We start from the raw sequence: 21,817 nt of genomic DNA, 5'->3' as shown, positions 1-21,817 counted from the left end.
CAAGACAAGGACCACGCCGGAGAGAAGACAGGAGAGAGAGAATAGTACAATCAATAAAGGGAAACACTGCTTCGGGAGAGAAAGGAAGAGTAGTGAATAAACTGCCAGATCTTTCAGTAGAAGGCTCCATCACAGAGGCCGGGAAGCCATCACCGCTTTCAGTCAGGAATCACAGTCTTTGTAGGGAGAAATGTTCTGATGCGGAAACAAATGGTTCACATACTCAGAGCTATTGCGCACCTTCGTTTTGAAATTTAAGACCCCCCCCCTTTTGGAAAGAGGAAGGGTATGAAAGAAAGATCTGAAGATATAAAGAAAATAATTTATTCATTTTAAAATCAGGAATTGGCATGCAATTAGCAACATGAATACATGATTAAAGAAACAAGACAGGAGGAAGTGCCCTGAGGAATGAGGCAGGTAAGTGGCTGGGAGGGGGACAGAGACCCCGTATCTGCAGAACTAGGAATCTAAGCAGCATAGCAGCGTCCCCTCGCTGAGCGATCTGACAGGCCCAATCTGAAGACACCAACACACGTGTGGTCAGAGCAGCACAGAAAGAGGAAATACTGTTACACTTACCACCAAAGGCTTCTTCGTTTCATAAAAGGATATGCTTTAGACTGGTTTCCATGGAAAAGTAGCTTCACTATATTTTAAGTGGTACTTCAAAACAAAAGTGTGATTCCCTCCAAAAGTCCTTTTTGGGTAAATGCAGACTACACAGGGATGAGAGATGAGAGAACAAGCACTCGCTGTCACGCTGGAGGGCAGAGCAGAAACCTCGGTGGCCCTGCTCAAGAGCTGGGAAGCCAGCCATCTGCTCAGGCCCCAGCAGCTCTCTTCCTGGGCAGAGAGGGGTCGCTGTGAACATGTTGCTGACTGGTCCTGGGCCCTGACGCTGATGAGGATGGTGCGAGTGCCAACCTTGGTTTGCCAAAAACAGCTGATCCCAGGGCTCAGCCCCCAGAGACACAGATTCCAAAGGTCTGGAATGGGTCCTGGGAACCTAGTTACAGTGCAGTCCAGGGGATTCTGAGGTAGGTAGTTCAAGGACCATGCTTTGAGTCTGGGGTCAAGTGGGCATGGATTGGGTGACAAGGTCCTAGGGGAGGGGTAGTCAGCGGCAGCAGGGCCAAAAGCCCATTTCCATACAAAAAAGTACATGGGAAGGAGGGCTGCCTTCCGTGTGTGCCACTTACCAGCTCTTCTGAGCTAGCCTGACCCTACCTTACAAAAGCATAACCAAGGCCATGCTTTTGGAGGGCCTCTGATTGCTCAGTGACACCTTACGTTTAGCTACTTTTCCTCCAATTGGTGCAAAGTGTTCTCCCTTTGAATAGATAACAAGGTGGCAGGTGACTGGGCCCTGGACTCAGTGTGCTGCTCGTCTTGATTCTTGGCCCCCTGGCTCTGGTTCCAGGCCAGTGGATCCACGTTCATGCATCTCAGCCAAGCCCCCGCCTGAAACAAGTTGTCCTGACTGGCCCAGGTGAACAACTGCTCTCTTAATATAAATATAGAAAGTCTGGGGACATTGGAGCCAGATGATAACTACTATCATTCAGGATACATTTGTGCATGTGGTTCCAAAAGTCAATCATATGCAAATGAAGTTAATACATTAATGTAAGAAGCAAAATGCTTTGCTGTCGAGGGCCAATGCTCAGCGATCTCACCTGCTGGGTGCAGGATGTAGGGTGCAGGGAAGTGAGTCTTAGCGGGAGGCCCAGACCCCCAGGCCTGCCACTCTTGTCCTGGGGCTGGAATTCAGGGATGGAAGTAATGGGTCGGTGGGAAGGTCTTGACTCAGTGATACTTGCCACATGGAATTTACCCTATTTTATTCTGAGGAAAAAAGATACATTTATTTAACGTTAGTTGTCATCTGTGCAATCTCCACATGAGAAGTTACAGCCAGCTGCCAAGCAGCGCTGCCTTCAGCAGACAAGGGAGCTCTCATTAGATCTCAGTCTCCTTCAAACCCTCCGTTTCCTGTGGCCAGGCTAGGGTCTCGAGCCAGCTTGCCCCTACTCTGGGAAGGCAGCATGTGTTGGCCTGGGGGACAACGCAGGGAAGATGAGACGTGACCCCTTAGTTAACTTTGGGAAATGTGACCGCAAAGACTTCGTGTTTTCATTTCTTGGATTTTTTATTGAGTAACATTTTTCCTCCTCTAACAACCCAGACCACAGTGTTGACATGGGAAAAGCCCTAATTCTAGGGCCATCTTTGTTCTTGTTTGGTGCCTAAAACCAGCTCTCCTTCCTTTTTTTATAGAATAAGTCAAATATTCCTATGAAGGATAAAATGGCTACCTCTCTTTTTCTGGGACAGATGATTATTAACTATTAACATCCAAGATACAGTTTGCTGGAGCATCATATCCAAGAGGAATTAATATATTAATCAAAAGGAATTATGCTGATTAGAACAAAATGGTGAAAAAAAATTACGTCTATTTTAAAAGAGCTTTTTGCTCCCTTAAAAATGAAATACCTTCTTCCTAGTTGAGACTTCAAATGCATGGTGTTTGGTCTGTTGGTTTTCTCGGACATCTCACCTCCTGGGTTGGTCTCATTCTACTGCAGACCCCTCTGCAGGGCTCTTCTGCACAGGAAATGTGCTCCTCCCACAAAACCACCGTAAGCAGGTCCAGGTACACAGGTGCCAGTGAATTCCCAAAGGTCACGTCATTTTGCCAGCGAGTCTGGACACACCTAACTGAGTCCTAAGAAAGTGAATCAGCTTGGTCTCGGTGAGGAATGCTGTCCCAAGAGTTGCTCCCAAGCAGAAGGCCCCCACAGCAACATGTGCCAGCCTGGCTGGCCAGCCCTGCTCACAGCAGAGGAACACCTGCGGAAAGAAACCATTGTCACTGCCCTGGCCACTCCCGCCCCCATCTGTACCTCCTTCCTCTAGGGTAAGCCAGGGAAAGCAGAGCCTCTATTGTTCCAGCTTTGAGTCAGATGAAAGGCATGCCAACACAGTGGGGTCTATTCCGTCCCCGCTGGTAACATGGTTTGGTTATATCTATCATAAGATGCTGGCCTAGAGGCTTAGGGGAAGGGAGAAGAGGAGGCAAACACTTGTCCAGCTGCGTTAGGCAGAGCGGGAAGGGGAAGCGTAGGGTGAGGGACAGCGGGCAGCCCACTGAAGCATGTGGTGTGAAGATGGCAAGGAGTCTCACCTCTGAAACAGCAGTAATCCCACCACTGAGGACAAATGCTCCAAGGAGGACCGGCGACAGGTACAGGCCGGCCAGGGGCCTGTAGGGGCTGTTTCTGTAGTAGCGGTGGATGAAGCAAAGGCTCTGTGTGATCCGAATGCCCATGTTAAAGCAGTTGGCCACGATGAAGCCCACGCTGCCACACCAACGGGTCAGGAAATAGGATAACACCAGGAATGAACACGACAAGGCCAGCATTGTGAGATTGTACCTGGGGAGAGGGCAGCAAGCAACGCAGCACAGTGGGTGCCTTGTCCCAGGACAAGACTGCTGTGAAAAAAAAGTGGCTGTGAACATAAAGTCACAGAAAGCACCTCCGAGTTCCCATAATCCAGCTGGTTTTCACAACACTGAATGCTATATAGATAACATGGAAATGTCACTGTCCCCCTCACCCCTGAAGAGAGGAGTAAGAAAATGAGCAACTCAAAATATTTGTGGTTTTTAAGGATAATAATTGGTTAGTTTAAGTGAAACTTTGTGATCAAAACACATAAAAGTCCCGTTCAGCCCAAGTTTTCAAAGTGAGGCACAAGAATAGGACACGGCTAATAATTATATATGAATGCGAACTCTGTGGCAGGCACTGTGAGAGGTGCTGGCAACGAATATCTACGGCCCTTGCCCCGTGGAGTTTACATTCATTTTATAGAAAAGGAAACTGGGTACAGAGAGCCGAGTAGTTTGCCTAAGGAGTGAATCAGCACTCCAACCTGACCGCTGGCTCCTAACCTTTAACACCTCACACCACTTCCCTTGGGAAATGCAGAAGCCCCGTAACCTTGGCCAGTGGACCTCACTCAAAGCAAATGAATAACCAGTCTCCAAACTAAAATGTAAACAGGGAGTAAGGCCTGGATCACCTTCAGTGCTTTCGAGACTTACTACACATCCTTCCTTCTCTCTCTACATCTCTAGAGCTCTTTGGAGTCCATAATTGGATGGATTGTACTGCTCCTTTAACTTCTTTGATTTCAAAGCAGCATGCCAGTTAGTTATCTTCAGTTCTCAGCAAGGGAAATGAAGTCTCGGCAAAGGTAAAATAGCCTCCAAGAGGCATGTGGTAGAGTCATGAACAAAATTCTCCGGCATCTGGTTTCCGAGTGCACAGCAGGCATTCTAAGCACACAGGTGATGAGGGAATCAAACCCAGTAAGTCCGCGCCTCTCCCCCAAGTTGTGTCTGCTGGGTTAGGAAACCTCAGAGGCCACCAGTCAGGTTCTACACATGAGGGGTGGTAAGAAATCCACTGTGTCCTCCAAGTGCCCAGGTACTGGTCCTCTGGCTGCCCAAGTAAGCCTGAGGTGCTACGGAAACATACTTTATCAGAATGGGTGGTAAGAATACCACCCCCCAACACACACACTACTATACTCCAACAGGGGAGGTGTGCTTTTCATCCAGACTTCCAAAGAGGGGGTTTGTTTGCTTCTTAGTTGAGAGAGGTCTCTTTTAATGAGCAATGGAAGTACCTGAGCTTGCACCTTCACGGGGGAAGTTTCTTCACGACTAATCAATGATCAGAGTGGCCAACGTCATAACAAGTCACTGGGGTAGGACCCATGATAGACCAGTACTCTGACCTCTTTTCCAAAAGAAGCAGATATGCATAATCTGGTGTTTTTTCTTCCCAGAAACTACCTCAGGAAGGTCTACACCAATCCTTGAACTTGAAGCCATAGATTCACAAACTTTCAAAGTTATCTTCACCCAACTCCAAGCAAAATGTCAACAGTGAATGAAACCAATCGCTAATTCAAGCAGGGACAATTCAACAGTGTGCCTTCTTTGGTGTGGCCATTTGGGAGGAGCTGATGATGATGAGGGGGGTCCACTGTGTTTCACTAGAATAGCACTCTGAAGCTGTCGAACTTTCCAGAACTCACAAATATATAGCCTTAAAGGCAAAATCCAAGAAAAAAATGAGAATTTTAAAAATGCAATTACCATACCACTTTTTAAATCAATGTAAAATTAGTGACACTAATGACCATTCTATGAGGTTTGGTTAACATAAATAGTAAATTATTTTTGAATGCTTCTTTTCCCATCACCCTAAGAAGACGCTGGTTTAGAATCACGCTTATCAGAAGATGGACGGTCAAAGCTGTTGACTGCAGCAGTAACCAAAGTATCCCCCAGTCGCTGCTGGTTGAATACAGCCATAGCGTAGCCTGCACAGCCCTGGGAAGGATGGCACCAGCCTGTTATGTACACTGTGAAAAGACTGCGTTCATCCGTCATTCAACACTTACGGAGTCCCACTATAAGCCGGGCACTCAGGGTCAACAAATCATACAAAGGAGCTGTTCATCTTGGGCCTTTGCCTCACTGTCCCCTCTGTTTGCAAGGCTCTGCCCCATCTGTCCATACCAGACTCTTCTTGGTCACTCAGGCCTCAGCTTAAATGCAACCTCCTCAGAGGGGCCTCCAAAGTAGAAGGGCCCCCACTCTCACCACATAACCCTGTTTTAGTTCTCTGGGCAGCACAAGCTTCTTTCTTTCTTTTGATACTTCTCACTTCCACTTTTATTTTCTACTTTGGGTTCCAACAAAGAGATCCAAGAAGACAGCAACAAATATCTGGTCATTCGGTTGTCTATTGATGTTTTCACCCAGCTTCCAGGATATTAAAAGAGACTCAGAAGTTTTGACACAAGTAAAATTTTCTACTTTCTATGATCCAAATGCCTATCCAGAAAGGCATCCAAGCCATGGGGCCTTCAGAGTGAGGGATAAATCCATTCCTGGCTGACAGGAGGGTCACCTTGGCCATTTCTTATCTTTTTTTTTAAATTTATTGGGGTGACAATTGTTAGTAAAATTACATAGATTTCAGGTGTACAATTCTGTAATAAATCATCTATAAATCCCATTGGTGTTCACCACCCAGAGTCAGTTCCCCTTCCATCAGCATATATTTGATCCCCCTTACCCTCACCTCCCACTCCCCACCCCCTTACGCTCTGGTAACCACTAAACTATTGTCTGTGTCTATGAGCTTTTGTTTCTCATTTGTTTGTCTGGTTCTTTTGTTGTTTTTGGTTTATATACCACATATCAGTGAAATCATATGGTTCTCTGCTTTTTCTGTCTGACTTATTTCGCTTAGCGTTATACTCTCGAGATCCATCCATGTTGTCACAAATGTTCCTGTATCATCTTTTCTTACCGCCAAATAGTATTCCATTGTGTATATATACCACAACTTCTTTATCCATTCATCTATCGAAGGACATTTTGGTTGTTTCCATGTCTTGGCCGCCGTAAACAAAGCTGCAATAAACATTGGAGCACACGTGTCTTTATGTATAAATGTTTTCAAATTTTTTTGGTAGATACCCAGGAGAGGGATTGCTGGGTCATATGGTAATTCTAGTTGGAATTTTTTTTTTTTTTTTTTGGTTTTTGAGAGCCCACTGGCCCATGTGGGAATCGAACCGGCAGCCTTCGGAGTTAGGAGCATAGAGCTCTAACCACCTGCGCCACCCGGCCGGCCCCATCTAGTTGGAATTTTTTGAGGAACCTCCACACTGCCTTCCATAACGTCTGCACCAGTCTGCATTCCCACCAACAGTGTATGAGGGTTCCTTTTTCTCCACAGCCTCTCCAACACTTGTTACTATTTGTCTTGTTGATGATAGCCATTCTGACTGGGGTGAGGTGATATCTCATTGTGGTTTTCATTTGCATTTCTCTGATGATTAGTGACGTTGAGCATTTTTTCATATGTCTATTTGCCATTTTTATGTCCTCTTTGGAGAAATGTCTCTTCAGGTCCTCTGCCCATTTTTTAATTGGGTTGTTTGTTTTTTTGTTGTTGAGTTTCATGCATTCCTTGTATATTTTGGATATTAGCCCCTTATCAGAGGCACCGTTTGCAAAAGCCTTCTCCCATTCAGTTGGTTGCCTCTTTATTTTGTCAACAGTTTCTTTTGCTGTGCAGAAGCTTTTAAGTTTGATATAGTCCCATTTGTTTATTTTAGCTTTTACTTCCATTGCCTTTGGAGTCAAATTCATAAAATGCTCTTTGAACCAAGGTCCATAAGTTTAGTACCTATGTTTTCTTCTATGCAGTTTATTGTGTCAGGTCTTATTCTTAAGTCTTTGATCCATTTTGAATTAATTTTGGTACATGGTGACAGATAGCAGTCCAGTTTCATTCTTTTGCACGTGGCTATCCAATTCTCCCAGCACCACTTATTGAAGAGGCTGTCTTTCTTCCATTGTATGTTTTTAGCTTCTTTGTCAAAAATTATCTGTCCATATTTATGTGGTTTTATTTCTGGGTTCTCAATTCTATTCCATTGGTCTATATGTCTGTTTTTCTGCCAATACCATGCTGTTTTGATTATTGTAGCCCTGTAGTACAAGCTAAAGTCAGGGAGTGTAATACTTCCAGTATTGTTCTTTTTTCTTAAGATTGCTTTGGCTATTCGGGGTCTTTTGTGGTTCCAAACAAATCTGATGATTTTTTGTTCTATTTCTTTTTAAAAATGCCATTGGGATTTTGATGGGGGTTGTATTAAATCTGTATATTGCTTTGGGTAATATGGCCATTTTAACTATATTGATTCTTCCAATCCATGAGCACAGAATATCCATTTTGTTGTGTCTTCTTCAACTTTTTTCAAAAATGTCTTACAGTTTTCAGCATACAGGTCCTTCACATCCTTGGTTAAGTTTATTCCTAGGTATTTTATTCTTTTTGTTGCAATTGCAAAAGGAATTGTTTTTTGTATTTCTTTTCCTGAGATTTCATTGTTAGTATATAGGAATGCGATGGACTTTTGTACGTTGATTTTGTAGCCATCAACTTTACTGTATTCATTGATTATTTCTAACAGCTTTTTGGTGGAGTCTTTAGGGTTTTCTATATATAGCATCATGTCATCTGCAAAGAGTGATAATTTAACTTCTTCATTCCCAATTTGGATGCCTTTTATTTCTTTCTCTTGCCTGATTGCTCTGGCAAGGACTTCCAACACTATGTTGAAAAGCAGAGGTGATAGGGGACAGCCCTGTCGTGTTCCTGAACGTAGAGCAAAAGGCTTCAGTTTTTCACCATTAATTATGAGATTAGCTGAGGGCTTGTCATAGATGGCTTTTATTATGTTAAGGTATTTTCCTTCTATACCTATTTTATTAAGTGTTTTAATCATAAATGGATGTTGTATCTTGTCAAATGCTTTTTCTGCATCAATTGATAGAATCATATGATTTTTGTCCTTTATTTTGTTTATGTGATGTATCACATTGATGGATTTGCGGATGTTGAACCATCCTTGTGCCCCGGGGATGAACCCCACTTGGTCGTGATGAATAATCTTTTTAATGCATTGTTGTATTCGATTTGCTAGAATTTTGTTTAGGATTTTTGCATCTGTATTCATCAGAGATATTGGTCTGTAGTTTTCTTTTTTTGTGTTGTCCTTACCAGGTTTTGGTATCAGGGTAATGTTGGCCTCATAAAATGAGTTAGGGAGTACTGTCTCTTCTTCAATTTTTTGGAAGAGTTTGAGCAGGATTGGTATTAGATCCTCTTTGAAGGTTTGGTAGAATTCACTAGTGAAGCCATCTGGTCCCGGACTTTTGCTTTTGGGAAGGTTTTTGATGACTGATTCAATTTCGTTACTGGTGACCGGCCTGTTTAGATTTCCCAGATCTTCATGGTTCAGCTTGGAAGGCTATATGTTTCTAAGAACTTGTCCATTTCTTCTAGGTTATTGAATTTGGTGGCATATAGTCTTTCAAGGAAGTCTTGGATCATCCTTTGTATTTCTGTGGTGTCCGTGATAACTTCCCCTTTTTCATTTCTGATTTTGTTAATTAGTATCTTCTCTCTTTTTATCTTAGTGAGTCTAGCCAAGGGTTTGTCAATTTTGTTAATCTTTTCAAAGAACCAGCTCTTTGTCACATTAATTTTTTCTATTGTCTTTTTGTTCTCTATTTCATTTAGTTCTGCTCTGATTTTTGTTATTTTCTTTCTTCTGCTGACCTTGGGTTTCACCTGTTCTTCTTTTTCTAGTTCTGTAAGGTGTCACATGAGGTTATTTATTTGGGATTTTTCTTGTTTCTTGAGATAGGCCTGTAATGATATAAATCTCCCTCTTAAAACTGCTTTTGCTGCATCCTAAAAATTTTGGTAGGATGTATTTTCATTGTCATTTGTTTCTATGTATCTTTTGATTTCTCCTCTAATTTCTTCTTTGACCCTGTCGTTCTTTAAAAGTATGTTGTTTAATCTCCATGTATTTGTGTCTTTTCCTGCTTTCTTTTTGCAGTTGATATCCAATTTCAAAGCCTTGTGATCAGAGAATATGCTTGGCATGATTTCAATCTTCTTAAATTTGCTGAAGCTGATTTTATGTCCCAATATATGGTCTATCTTGAGAATGTTCCATGTACACTAGAAAAGAATGTATAGTCTGATGTTTTAGGATGAAGTGCTCTATATATGTCAATTATGTCCATTTCATCTAATGTGTCATTTAGGGCTGCTACTTCGTTATTTATTTTCTGTTTGGATGATTTATCCATAGCTGTCAATGATGTATTTAATATTTAAGTCCCCTAGAAAAATTGTGTTTTGGTCAATTTCTCCCTTTAGGTCTGTTAATAGTTGCTTGGTATATTTCGGTGCTCCCTGATTGGGGGCATAAATATTGATGACTGTTATGTCTTCTTGTTGTATACTCCCCCTTACCATTATGAAATGTCCATCTTTGTCTCTTGTTATCTTTTTCACCCTGAAGTCTGTTTCATCTGATATCATTATGGCTACTCTTGGTTTTCTCTGGGTACTATTTGCTTGGAGTGTCAATTTCCACCCTTTCACTTTGAGTCTATGCTTGTCCTTGTAGCTGAGATGTGTCTCTTGGAGACAGCATATGGTTGGGTTTAGTTTTTTGATCCAATCTGCTACTCTGTGCCTTTTTGTTGGTGAGTTCAGTCCATTTACATTTAGGGTGATTATTGACATGTGAGGATTTCCTGTCATTCTATCTTTAGTTTTCTGGTAAGGCTGTGTCTCCATTGTTTCTTTGCCTTTTTGTTGTTGTCTATTATTTCTGTGTGGTGGTATTCTATGATGTTTCCCTCTGTTTCTTCTTTTATTACAGTATATATTTCAGTTCTGGATTTTTTTTTGAGTGGTTACCCTTAAATTTATGTAAAAGAAAGTTTGATATTTAGAGTATTCCATTTTCTTCAGCACGCTTACTTTCTCCATTCCCATAGTCCGGTTCAGGCCTTTACTCTCTCCCTTTTTATGTTTTGGTTGCCACAAATTGTGCCTGTTGATGGTGGTTGAATAGCCTCCTTTAGTATTTCTTGTAGTGCAGGTCGTGTATTAGAAAATTCCCTCAGCTTCTGTATGTCTGGAAAGGTCTTTATTCCTCCTTCATATCTAAAGGATATCTTTGCTGGATATATTATTATTCTTGGCTCATGATTTCTCTCTTTCAATAGTTTGAATATTTGGTTCCACTCCCTCCTGGCTTGTAGAGTTTCTGCTGAAAAATCTGATGATAATCGAATGGGCTTTCCTCTGTAGGTTACCGTCTTCTTTTCCCTGGCTGCCTTGAGGATTCTTTCTTTGTCATTGATTTTAGACAGCTTCAATACAATGTGCCTTGGAGAAGGCCTGTTGGGATTGAGGTAATTAGGTGTTCTATTTGCTTCTTGGATTTGAGGATTCAGTTCTGTCCACAAGTTTGGGAAGTTCTCATTGACAATTTGTTTGAATATATTCTCTGTTCCCTTCTCTCTTTCTTCTCCTTCTGGTATGCCCATTATTCTTATATTGCTCTTTCTGATGGAGTCAGAAAGTTCTTGTAGAGTTCTTTCATTTCTTTTAAGTCTCAAGTCTCTTTCTTCTTCCATCTGTGTAATTTCCAGGTTTCTATCTTCGATGTCACTGATTCTTTCCTCCATCTGGTCAACTCTACTACCTAAGCTGGTTATTTCATTCTTAATTTCTTCTGTTGAGTTCTTAATCTCCAGAAATTCTCTTTGGTTCTTTTTTAAAATTTCAATCTCTTTCGTAAAATGCTCATGTTGTTCTTTGATTGTGTTTCTGAGTTCATTAAACTGCCTTTCTGTGTTTTCTTGCATCTCGTTGAGTTTTTTCAGAACTGCAATCTTGAATTCTCTGGCATTTAAGTCACATATTTCCATATCTTTAAATTCCTTTTCTAGAGACTTTTCACTTTCTTTCTGAGCTGTCTTGTTGCCTTGGTTATTCATGGCAATTACTGATTTATTATTTCTCTTCCTGGACATCTATAGGAGTGGCTTCTGCAACAGGTTGATAGGAAGAGGTCTTTCTTTTGTTTTCCAGTACTTGTTGGTAGAATGTTTTATTTTCTCTCCGACTGCAGCCTTTTTTTCCTCTCTCACATGGTAGTGCTATGTTTTCTCTGCACTATTCCAGCTTCTCACACAATGGGGGTATTCCTTGGGAGACGGGCTTCTCCTCTGTTAATAGTTCACCTGGGTCACAGGGTGCAGTGTCTGTGTGGGTATGCGGAGAGCTTTGAAGTTCCAAAGCTCTTCCTGCACCAGATTCAGAGCCCATATGTTTCAGCAGTTCTGTTTACTCCTGCAGGGATCTGCCCAGATAGGTGGGGCCAGGGGCGGGATGAGTTGTGAGAGGTGGCCCAGAGCAATGGCGGAGACCACCACCACAGCCGGTCCTGCTTCCACAGCTCCCTCCCCTTTACTGGACCTAGTTGGACTGCGAATCTGTGTCTGCGGTCCACAGCTCTCAGAACAGAAAATATTCTGTTCTTTTGATCTGACACTGCTACTGTTCCACTTCTAGCAGTGGGCAGGTTGGGGCGGGGCTAGCTCTGGGAGGGTAGGGAGGGTTGGCTAGTCTCAGTGCCTAAGGCTTCTGTTCTCTGCAGCAGTGAGGGCTTAAACCACCTTCTTCCCTCATTCTTTTCTCTGAAGTCTCTGCCGTGAGCGTTGGGTTCAGCCATGTTATATGCTGCCCCCTCAGCCCTGGGGCCATAAGCGGAGTCCTAGCAGTCCAAGTTCTTCCCTCTCCCGCAGCAGCAGTAGTTCCGGGATGCAGCGAGGTCGGAGCACTGAGCTAGGTCTGCGACCTGCACCCGCACAGCTCCGTCTCCGTCTCCACACTTCTCCCTTCCCTCCTCCCCCGCTGGCGCGATTCGCCCACCTTTAGGTGAATTCAGTAGTGGGCCTCTTCATCTTGCCTGTCTGCTGTGCAGGGAGTCCTTTGTGGAGTTATTGTTGTTCAATTAGTTGTAAATTCCAGGGAAGCTTTACAGAGGCTCACCTCATGCTGCCATTTTTGACAATCTTTTTTTATTTATTCACTTGCTTGCTACCTGTTTCTCGGGCTGTCAGCTCCAGGAGAGCAGGGATCTCATCCGTTTTATCCACTGCTGTATTCCTGGAGCTTAAAACAATGCCTGTTAGACTAGATGCTCAAAAAACATTTGTCAAAGGAACAAAAGAAAATGAGATATCCTTAAAAAATAGAACAAACATTCTTCAATAGGGCATAATGAAAAACCTATCCATCATATTCTGTGTATATTATGAGGTCATTAACAAAAAAGCAACTTACAATTCAAAGGACATCCCAATATTGCACATCCAACCAAATGCCCTGTTTTTAATTAGAAAAACACTAATTAACCTGAAGCTGGTTAAGTAAAAGCCTATGATTTTATCAATATTTTTTAAAATTCAGAATCTGAAACATCCAATGTAAATCAATCATAACACTTCAGCTGCCCAATTCCATTAGAAAAATCCTTACTAGACTTTCGTGTCTGGTTAAATTCAGAGTGAAAAAAATGCGTGGAGTCTGTGATGAGCTCAGATGCTCCTTGTGCTCAGACCAGGGCCGGGGGTTGGGGCCAGGGCCTGCTATGTTTAATACGTATCTTTTTTAAAAAAAATACACATCTTAAGACTACACTTAAAGTCACTTTTACTCTTAAGGGAAGTGAGCTACTTCAGATGAGAACTACATTAGAAAGCACTCTGCTCTCTTTTCTCTATGTTGACTGCTAATACCATGAAAATAATTTTCCAGATGTTCATATACTCTCCAAATTCCATTACAACTCACTTATAAGTTGCTTCATTTGGTTTAATGCAATTTAAGAAGACAGGCTCGATCGATATTTCCTCATGATTTAGTTGTAACATATTTTTTTTAACATTTTAAGCAGGTGTAGTGTTGATTCTTTCCCTCAACACTAATGCTGAAATTACTGTAACAAAATTCTCTTCAAAGAGATAGATTTTTGGTCCAGAGCTCTTTCCACTATGCCTCAGTGCCTCATTTAGTATGCGTTAAATGCATTTAAAAATTATTTCATATTAGAAGCACCTTTCAAATAAAAACATAGTGTTTTCAAAATTAAACTTAACTAGAACTTTCCATTCATGGAAAAAAGGAGCAGATGGATTCAAAGCAGTTTTATAGCTATAAATTTAACTATCTGAAGTAAACACCATGTCTAGACCACAGTTTGAAACCCATGTGTTGTGACCTAAAACGAGGCTGGAAAATCAATTCAGTGGGTCAAAATATGGCTGTTTAAAAAACGAAATGGACCAGAATGAAAAATCATCAATGTGAGGCGGCCAGTTAGCTCAACTGGTTGGAGTGCAGTGCTCTTAACAACAAGGTTGCCAGTTCGATACCCTCATGGGCCACGGTGAGCTGCGCCCTCCACAACTAGATTAAAACTGGACGTGGAGCTTATGGATCCTGGAAAAACACACTTAAAAAAAACCAAAAAAAACAAAACCTGAAAAGAGCCATCAGTGTGTCCTGAGCATAACTGGGGTACTTACTACTTCATGAAAGCAGAAAGTTTCAGTCATATGCACCCAACAAGTACTGGGCCACAGTGCTCAATGTGAAAGCTGGTTTGGGCCAGCGGTTCCTAAGGCCCAATTATTATAAGAAATCTCCTGGGGCTGTGTAATAGAAGATTCTTTGTTTGAGGCCCCTACAATTCTAGGTCAGTTGGTCTGGGAGGAGTCTAGAACTTCCTAGGGGAAGCTGATCAGTCTGGGTTGTGACTGCCGCTCTCCACTCTAGTTCTAAACTATGGTGCAGCAAACAAAGTCACCAAGCTTCTTTGTGAGGCAGTCCGAAACAGGAAGAAGAGAGAGGCTGCTCTGGTGAGAGGAAGGGGTCCCCAATTGTGTGGACGATGCTTTCCCTACCCCACCACCCCAGCGGGCCTCTGAGGGCATTCAACAGCCCTCGAGGCATCACAGAGGTAGCAGGGACACCCCAGAGGGACCCAGGCCTCAAGGAGGAAAGGGATAACAAGGGCCACTGGCCCAGTACCTACACCCACCACTCCTATGCTCTCTTCTCCCCTATTCCTTTTATCCTTCTCCTCAAACTCACCCTGTAGTGACTTCGTAAGATACCATCTTGCGACTTTCGGCATTTGGGACACAAAAAACGAGTGCTCTTGGGTGTGAGGCTCCTAACCAGCAGTTCACATTAGGATCACTGAGGAGTTTTTAAAAAACACACACATGGTCAGGGGCCTGCTGATTCTGTTGGTGTGGCAGGAGAGAGCGGTGGACGTCAGTGGGCAGGAACCTGCATTTCTAACGAGCTCCGTGGGGTGATTTTGACTCATAACCAGAGGCCCTGATCTGGGGTCAATGGATGGGGAAAAATTGTGGCAAAAGGTGTATATGCACTTGGGCCTTCTTCTGAGGAGAGATGTCACAGATTTTCAAAGACCTAACAATCAGATTCTCAGGGGTTGGGCTCTGCATCTTGAAGAAGCTCCTTGGGAGCCCACTGAGCACTGGGTAAGGGGTGGAGGAGAGGAGCCTGTCTCGTGCCGGTCTCTGCAAACCTGGACTAACATAACCATTCGGGGCCCAGATTTCTTCCTGCACAAAGGAAGGTGAAGAACAGCTGCTGCCGCCCAGCCCTGCCGTGGGGAGGATTAACTGAATGTGCCTGTGCCTTGGAGGGCCCGAGCCAGTAGTGGCCTAGGTGCTACCGCTACAAGAGCCTGCTGTAAATGCGTGTCCAGGATGAAAAGAGAGAAGATTGGCAAGTTACTTCACTTTAGCTGAAGGCCAGGATTACAGACGTGTCTTTAAGGTTGCCTACCTGTCGACCTGTTCTTTGCTCATGGCAGCAAATGTGAAGCATTCGGTTACTCCATTGATGGCGAGCAGGAGGACATAGAGACAATAGGAACGCAGTAAAACAGGACCTATAAGGAAACAACCAATGAGACACCAGAGCCCACTCGGGAGGCCCACATCCAGCCCCAGGTTGGCTGGGTGGTCAGAGCACACCAGAACCGGATCACGAACCCTGCTGGTATCATCAGTGGGCACACACAGGCTCAAGCCTACGGTCTTAATGATCTGGAAGGACTCCCAGCATTCTCACAGTACTCACTAAAATAAACAGCTAAGAACAAAAGGACAATTATGAATAAATGTACAGATCTCTTGCATGTTAAGAGAACCTCAGTTAAAAAGGTCCTAAAGAAAAGAACTTGGGGAGACACCCAAGCTCAGGAGCAGCTGGAAGCTACAGAAGCAGAACACCCACAAATCTGCAGGGAGAACGGGAGCCCATAGTGTTATTTTCTTTTATAACAAAGTAATGTGATTCTATAGCTAACTAAGAAGCTTTAGCGAAATCTGCTAACAAAAGATCAGAAGTCTTAAAAATGGGATTGATCCCGTCTTTTAAGAGGGTCATTATCAAGAGGCAGCCAAGCAACTACAAATAAAATAAACATATACCCAACCTATGACCCAGCAATTCTACTCCTATGTATACCTCCAACAGAAATAAAAGCACATATTCACAAAAACACTTGTACATAAAGGTCCATAGCAGTTTTACTCATAATAGTCCAAAGTGACGTTAATGGGAGAAGGGATAAACAAACGATGGGCCATCCATACAAAGAAATACGCAGCAATCAAAGAGAAAGAAACTACTGATTCATGGAAAAACATAGATGAATCTCAGAAACTTTATATTGAGGGAAAGAAGCCAAACACAAAATAAAAATTAAAAAAAAATTTTTAAAGCCTAACACAAATGTGTCCATGTTGCAATATTTCATTTATATGAAATTCTTTCTAGAGGGAATACTAACCTACGACAGAAATCAGAACAATGGTTGCCTCCAAGATGAAGGGGGATAGTTGACTGGAAAGGGTCCTGAGAGAACTTTCTGGAGTAATGGAATATTTTATATATTAATCTGAATGGTGGTTACATGGGCGTTATTTATTTGTCAAAATTCATCAAACTGTACATTCAAGAGTACAGCATTTTACTTTATGTAAATTAGACCTCAATAAAGCAGAAACCTAAAAAGAAAAGGTGTGTGTGGGGGTGGGGTGGGGGGTGGAACTAAAGTTCCAGAGTCTCAGAATCTGGAACTTATTTATAGTTTACAAGACACGATAAAATGTGGAACCCACAAAAGCTGCTTAATATGAAAGATCCCTGTGCCATGGGGACCGTAAACAGTTTTATAGCAGTCAACAATTACAAAAGGAATACAGGGCAGCACTGATGCCCAACCAAGAACTATTTTCCATGGCTCTCTTGGGTTCCACATTTTATCGTGTCTTGTTGCACTTCATTCCCCAAGCTGCTGCAGAAAGTAGCCTGGCCCCCACAGCAGCTGAGGGACAACTCCAATAGAAGAGGCAGGGACCTAGTTCTGCCCTGGGATAGCTCAAGGCTATGCTCAGAGTGCGTCCTGCTTCTCTCTATCCTCTTCTCTCTGGCAGACAGACACTGGGCTCTTTTCGTAACATGTGACTCTCACTTGGTAACTGAAAGCGAATGGCATGTGTGGGTCCATCTGCAGGTGGACAGTGAACTGCTTTGCATCATGGAGAACACAAATTCTTGCATAAAACAGTCATTCAAGCAGAAGGGCTTTGAATCAATTCTGGGGAAAGGTTGAACTTGGAAATTCGTGAATGGAACTATGGATTGAAATTGAGGGGTATTATAGGTTGAATTACAGCCCTCCCCCCACACAGAAAAAATGTATGTTGAAGTCCTATCCACAGTATCTTAGAATATGACCTCATTTGGAAATAGAGTCTTTCAAAAGAGAATCAAGTTAAAATGAGGTCATTAGGCTGGGCCCTAGTCCATTATGACTGGTGTCCTTATAAAAAGGGGAAATTGGAACACAGAGGAAAGATGGTGTGAGCCACATACAGGGAGAAGACAGCCACGTGACTGGAGTAATACACATATAAGCCAATGACAGTTGACAAACACTAGAAGCGAGAAGAGGCAAGGGGGGATTCCTCCTCTAGAGCAATCAGAGAGATCACGGCCCTGCTGACACCTTGATTTTGAACTTCTGGCCTCCAGAACAGTGAGACAATAAATTTCCGTTGTTTTAAGCCATCCAGTTTGTGGTACATTGTTACTGCAGTGCTAGGCAATCAATAGAAGGGGCTAGAGAAGAAAAAAACATATTTTAAAAAGAAAGGGCAAAAGAGAAGCACCTACGAGATAAATGTAAAAAATCTCAGGGAAGTTCGGCAAATGTTTGTGTTTTATTTGGTTGAAAAAGCTGGGTATGAGGAAGATTTCTGAGAATAGTCTCTAGACTATTACAAAGCCCCTGATTACATACAGTGCTAATCCTAAACACTGCAAAGCAAAACCAATGCCCCACATGAAAGCCTGTCTACGCTGTGTCCCAGTCCCACACTTGGAGATGGCAGCACAGAGGATGGCAGGTCTAAGGGGCCAATTCAGGTCATAGGCGAGGGCAAAGGTCAATACCCAACCAGGGCAACCGAGGACAGCAAGTGTTGCAAGTTCCACTTTCAAAACTACGGTGGTTGGACTGAGCCATGGAAAGTTGCCACTCTTTTCTGATTAATTCAGGAAGACTTTCTGGAAAAAGGCAAGTTTTGTGAGGTATTTAAGTGACCCAAAAAGACTGTGTGGCGCAGAGAGCAGCAGTGTTAGTATTTTCTGGCACGGAAAAGGCATTCAGATACGCAGCTTCGGTCCCAAGAGTCAGCAGTAGGGCAAGGAGATGAGGGGGCCATAGAGACGAGGGCAGGAAAGCCAACAGGCATCCTGGGGAGACCCACTGACCCTATCAGAAGCCACAATGGGCTTTACGGAGAGTTGGAAGTTGGTCAAAATGAGAGGTAGCTACAATGAGGAGACAAATGCTAGAAGACCCTGCTCGGACAGTGGCACAGATGCAGCCCTGGGCCAGGCAAGAGACGACGATGGTCCTACAGACCCTTGGGGCACACCAACATTCTCCTCACAGACTAAGAAACCAGACCGTTCTCAAGATTCTACTCTCTCTGAAGATGATACTGAGAGAACCTCTTTTTGAGTCTAAAGTTATTAATGACTCTGACATAAACCATTAAGAGACAGAATTTATTGCTTTAGAAATAAACTAACATTGACCCTTGTAATTGATAAATCCATTACCAGTGCTCAAAACTGGCACCAGCATCTTACTTGAGTAAAAGGACTACACAATTACAGTCGTTTGTTTATAGGTATCTTCTAAGATTAATTACTCCAGCAGGTGAACATTATATTGATGGGACAGCCCTCTCCTCGTGGCAGCGTCGTGTGACTGCATTATATTAAAGGCTGTTCCTTCGTGATTACCTTTGTAAAGGGGCAGAGCTGCTGGGAAATCACTGAGTCCCCAATCTCTGCACGTTGACTCACTAATGGCTTCCTACTGAGGCCTCCCTGCAGTCGTCTGATAGAAATGTTCTTCTCACAGCATCAGCCCTGGGAGCTGCAAACCACGTCACCGATTTCATAGCAGGTGTTCCTCCAAACTTAATGACCTTCGCTCTAGAGCGGAAACGTGGCTCTTCTCCTAATACCAAAGTGTGGGCCCATTACAGTGGAGACTAAAGCATGCCAGGGAACTTGTAAAATGGCAACTGACAAGCTCATTACATTGAGATGGGGCAGCGGAAGGAAGTCTTCAGGGTTCTTGCCTAGTGACCTGAGGAATTAAAAACACCTTTGCTAAACCCATGATGAAACACTGCAAATGGACTGCCAGGCTGCGGCCCAGCACGTTTTAAAATTGGTGACATCCCCGGGGCCGAGCAAGTCCTGTGAGATACTAGGGTCTGGGCAGCAGGTGTTTCAAAGCTGGACACATTCAATACTTCTCTCCTTCGAAAACCGAGTCGCTGGATTATATGTACCATTTTGTTTGCTGAGATCAATTTCATTCTCTGCAAATGGCTCTGGGTTATCTTTCAGGGGCTTTTATACATCAGGCTGTGAGATGTATGTGATATTTACTGTCTTCAGATGTGTTCAGTACCCAGTAGAGGTTCATTAGAGCGTGCTCTCTGCCTTCCTCCCTCACCCCACAGGGAGCCCAGAGAAGTGCTTGGAAAAACACAGTTTAGGCCTGAGAGGAGAGCCAAGGATTCATGACAACTTTTCCAAGTAAGGTTGGAAAACTAATCGACCTGGTACCAAAGCCCCCAACTGCACCCTGAGCTGGTTCTGACCTCGTGTGAGGAGAAGAACAGTTGCACACAGCTCCAGACACTGACTACTTTCCCTACATGACCAAGATACTAACTGTGTACACATAAGTTCTTGAATTTCATAAAACTCTATTGTTTTTCAGAAATGATAACAAATCTGGCAAAACTCTTGTGCATACCTGATCCTGAGCTAAGCATGGCTCCTCCATAGATATCCAAAGCCAGCTGAGAATAGGCAAAGCCAAAACTGGTGATGGTCAGGCCAGCCAGCAGGGCCAGCTTGAGCAGGGACTCCAAAACCGCAGCGGCCACAGCAACGTCCTCCTGGTGCCGGGGGAGGGAAGAAAGTCAGATGAATCATGAGCTCAAGAAAAACTTCACCTCTGGCCTTCCCTCTTTGCTGTTCTACAGATCACTCTTCCAACTGGTGAGGGGCATTACTGCTCTTCTGTAGTCTGTGTTTGTTTCTGTCAATTGGCAAAAGAAGGAAAAGAGACAATGTATGCTTCCTTCAGTAGTGCAGGGAAGGTTTCGTTTTTAACTCACTTAGGATAAATTATTTCAAAAGTTGCTTAGGAAACATTCACTTTCCCCTTTGCTATTTATTCTCAAATGGATAGCAAATTTTCACATTTTTAGCTAGGTTGGCCAGTGTGCTTCTCCTGACAAACATCTCCAAATCCTGAGGTTCCTATCAATGTACACTTAGAAAAATATTCCTAAATCAAACTGAGAACTAGATTATCTCATTTTGAGATACTGTGCATAAGTTATATTTTGCAGAATGTCTTCTAAGACATGTAAGAGGCCAGCTTAGCTTGCTTTTCATTCTAAAATAAGCCAAACATTTTCAATGGTTTTAGAAAAAAAGTTGTTACAACCAAATAGTCCTGGATTAAAGTCTCTTCTGTATTTACCAACGACACTTCCCAGTCCTGAGGAAGCTCAAACAACTGGTGTGGTGAGAGAAACTGAATGACCGGCCCTTTCCTCCCCAGACTCTAGGTCAGCCTTGCCCCAGTCTCTGCATCTCTAGGCTCACCTTTGCTTCTTACACCTAAGACCAGACCAAGGGAAGGGGTCTGCGGGACATTGGGACAACCATCGAGAGTTCTTAGAGAGCTGAGCCACGAATAAGGTCACAACGAAGGACAAAGGTTGAGAAGAAAGGGCCAGCCAGTGAGAAAGGGAGGCCATGAAGGAAGTGAGCTCAGGGTCCTGCCATTATTCAGAATGTGACAGAAGAATGAAATCTAGAGGAAAACTTCAGATCAGATAGAAGGGGAACAGACTGCTCCGCATTACTATTTATCTTGCAATTAGAGAGAGAATCACGTGAAACAGTGACATAAAAACCAAGACTACCTGCTTCTGAAGTGTGGCATCCTTTTCTCTCTCCAGCACCTTTGCAAAGAATATATAAAAACTCTCCTCTACTGGCTGGAAAATTAATCGGGCCACAAGGGAGCCAAGATTATTCACTATGTCATATACACCTACAAAACAAAAAGGAAGAAACAACAATCCTACTGGTTTTCCTATTTGAATTCTCACAGCACTATTCAATTTTTTTTTCTAATTTAATTTTTTAAATGAAACTTTTTAGAAACTTTTAGATAACTATAGACTCACATGTAGTTGTAAAATATAATAGAGGCCCGCGAGCCCTTTGCCCAGTTTCCCTGACTAGTCACGTCCTGCAAACCTGTGGTACAATGTCACAACTCTGATACTGACACTTACACTGTCAAGATACATAACACCTCCTTCAACAGCACTTTTTGATAAAAGTCATTAATGCTAAGTTGATTTTTTTTTTTCTATTTGCATGTCCACTACTTTGGGGTTATATTAGAAAATAAGTATGAAAAAAATATGGAAACCTATCTAGCCACACAAACATGGGACGAATCTTTGTGACTGTGATGACGAGCTGCCTTTTCTCTTCTCTTAGCACCTCCCCACCCCCAAAATGAGCACCAGCGCACTGCAGAAAACCAAGTAAGGGCAGGGGATCTCAACAGACAACTGCCACCCAAGTCACACGAGAGGGGA

The 21,817-nt window shown here is 43.1% G+C and overlaps 1 protein-coding gene across 3 annotated transcripts in view; it reads right to left on the bottom strand.

Moving 5' to 3' along the window:
• Positions 1 to 302: 302 nt before the first annotated feature.
• The window catches only part of RFT1 (RFT1 glycolipid translocator homolog), a 43,244-nt gene continuing 21,729 nt past the window's right edge, over positions 303 to 21,817 (bottom strand). For 2 of the 3 annotated variants that reach the window (XM_081073443.1, XM_081073444.1), the window contains exons 9-13: positions 21,128 to 21,258; positions 19,942 to 20,086; positions 15,369 to 15,474; positions 3,191 to 3,440; positions 1,849 to 2,856 (exon numbers count right to left, since the gene is read on the bottom strand). In XM_081073443.1, the coding sequence (XP_080929569.1) occupies positions 2,689 to 2,856; positions 3,191 to 3,440; positions 15,369 to 15,474; positions 19,942 to 20,086; positions 21,128 to 21,258 (800 nt within the window). In that variant the 3' untranslated portion in view covers positions 1,849 to 2,688. Of the gene's footprint in view, positions 2,857 to 3,190; positions 3,441 to 15,368; positions 15,475 to 19,941; positions 20,087 to 21,127; positions 21,259 to 21,817 lie in introns of all 3 variants that reach the window. The other variant, XR_013994935.1, reaches the window with a different exon arrangement.

Source organism: Rhinolophus hipposideros (assembly GCF_964194185.1).
Source record: "Rhinolophus hipposideros genome assembly, chromosome: 14".
Taxonomy (NCBI): Eukaryota; Metazoa; Chordata; class Mammalia; order Chiroptera; family Rhinolophidae; genus Rhinolophus; species Rhinolophus hipposideros.
The sequence above is the reverse complement of the archived record's forward strand: the minus strand, read 5'-3'. Positions and strand labels throughout refer to the sequence as shown.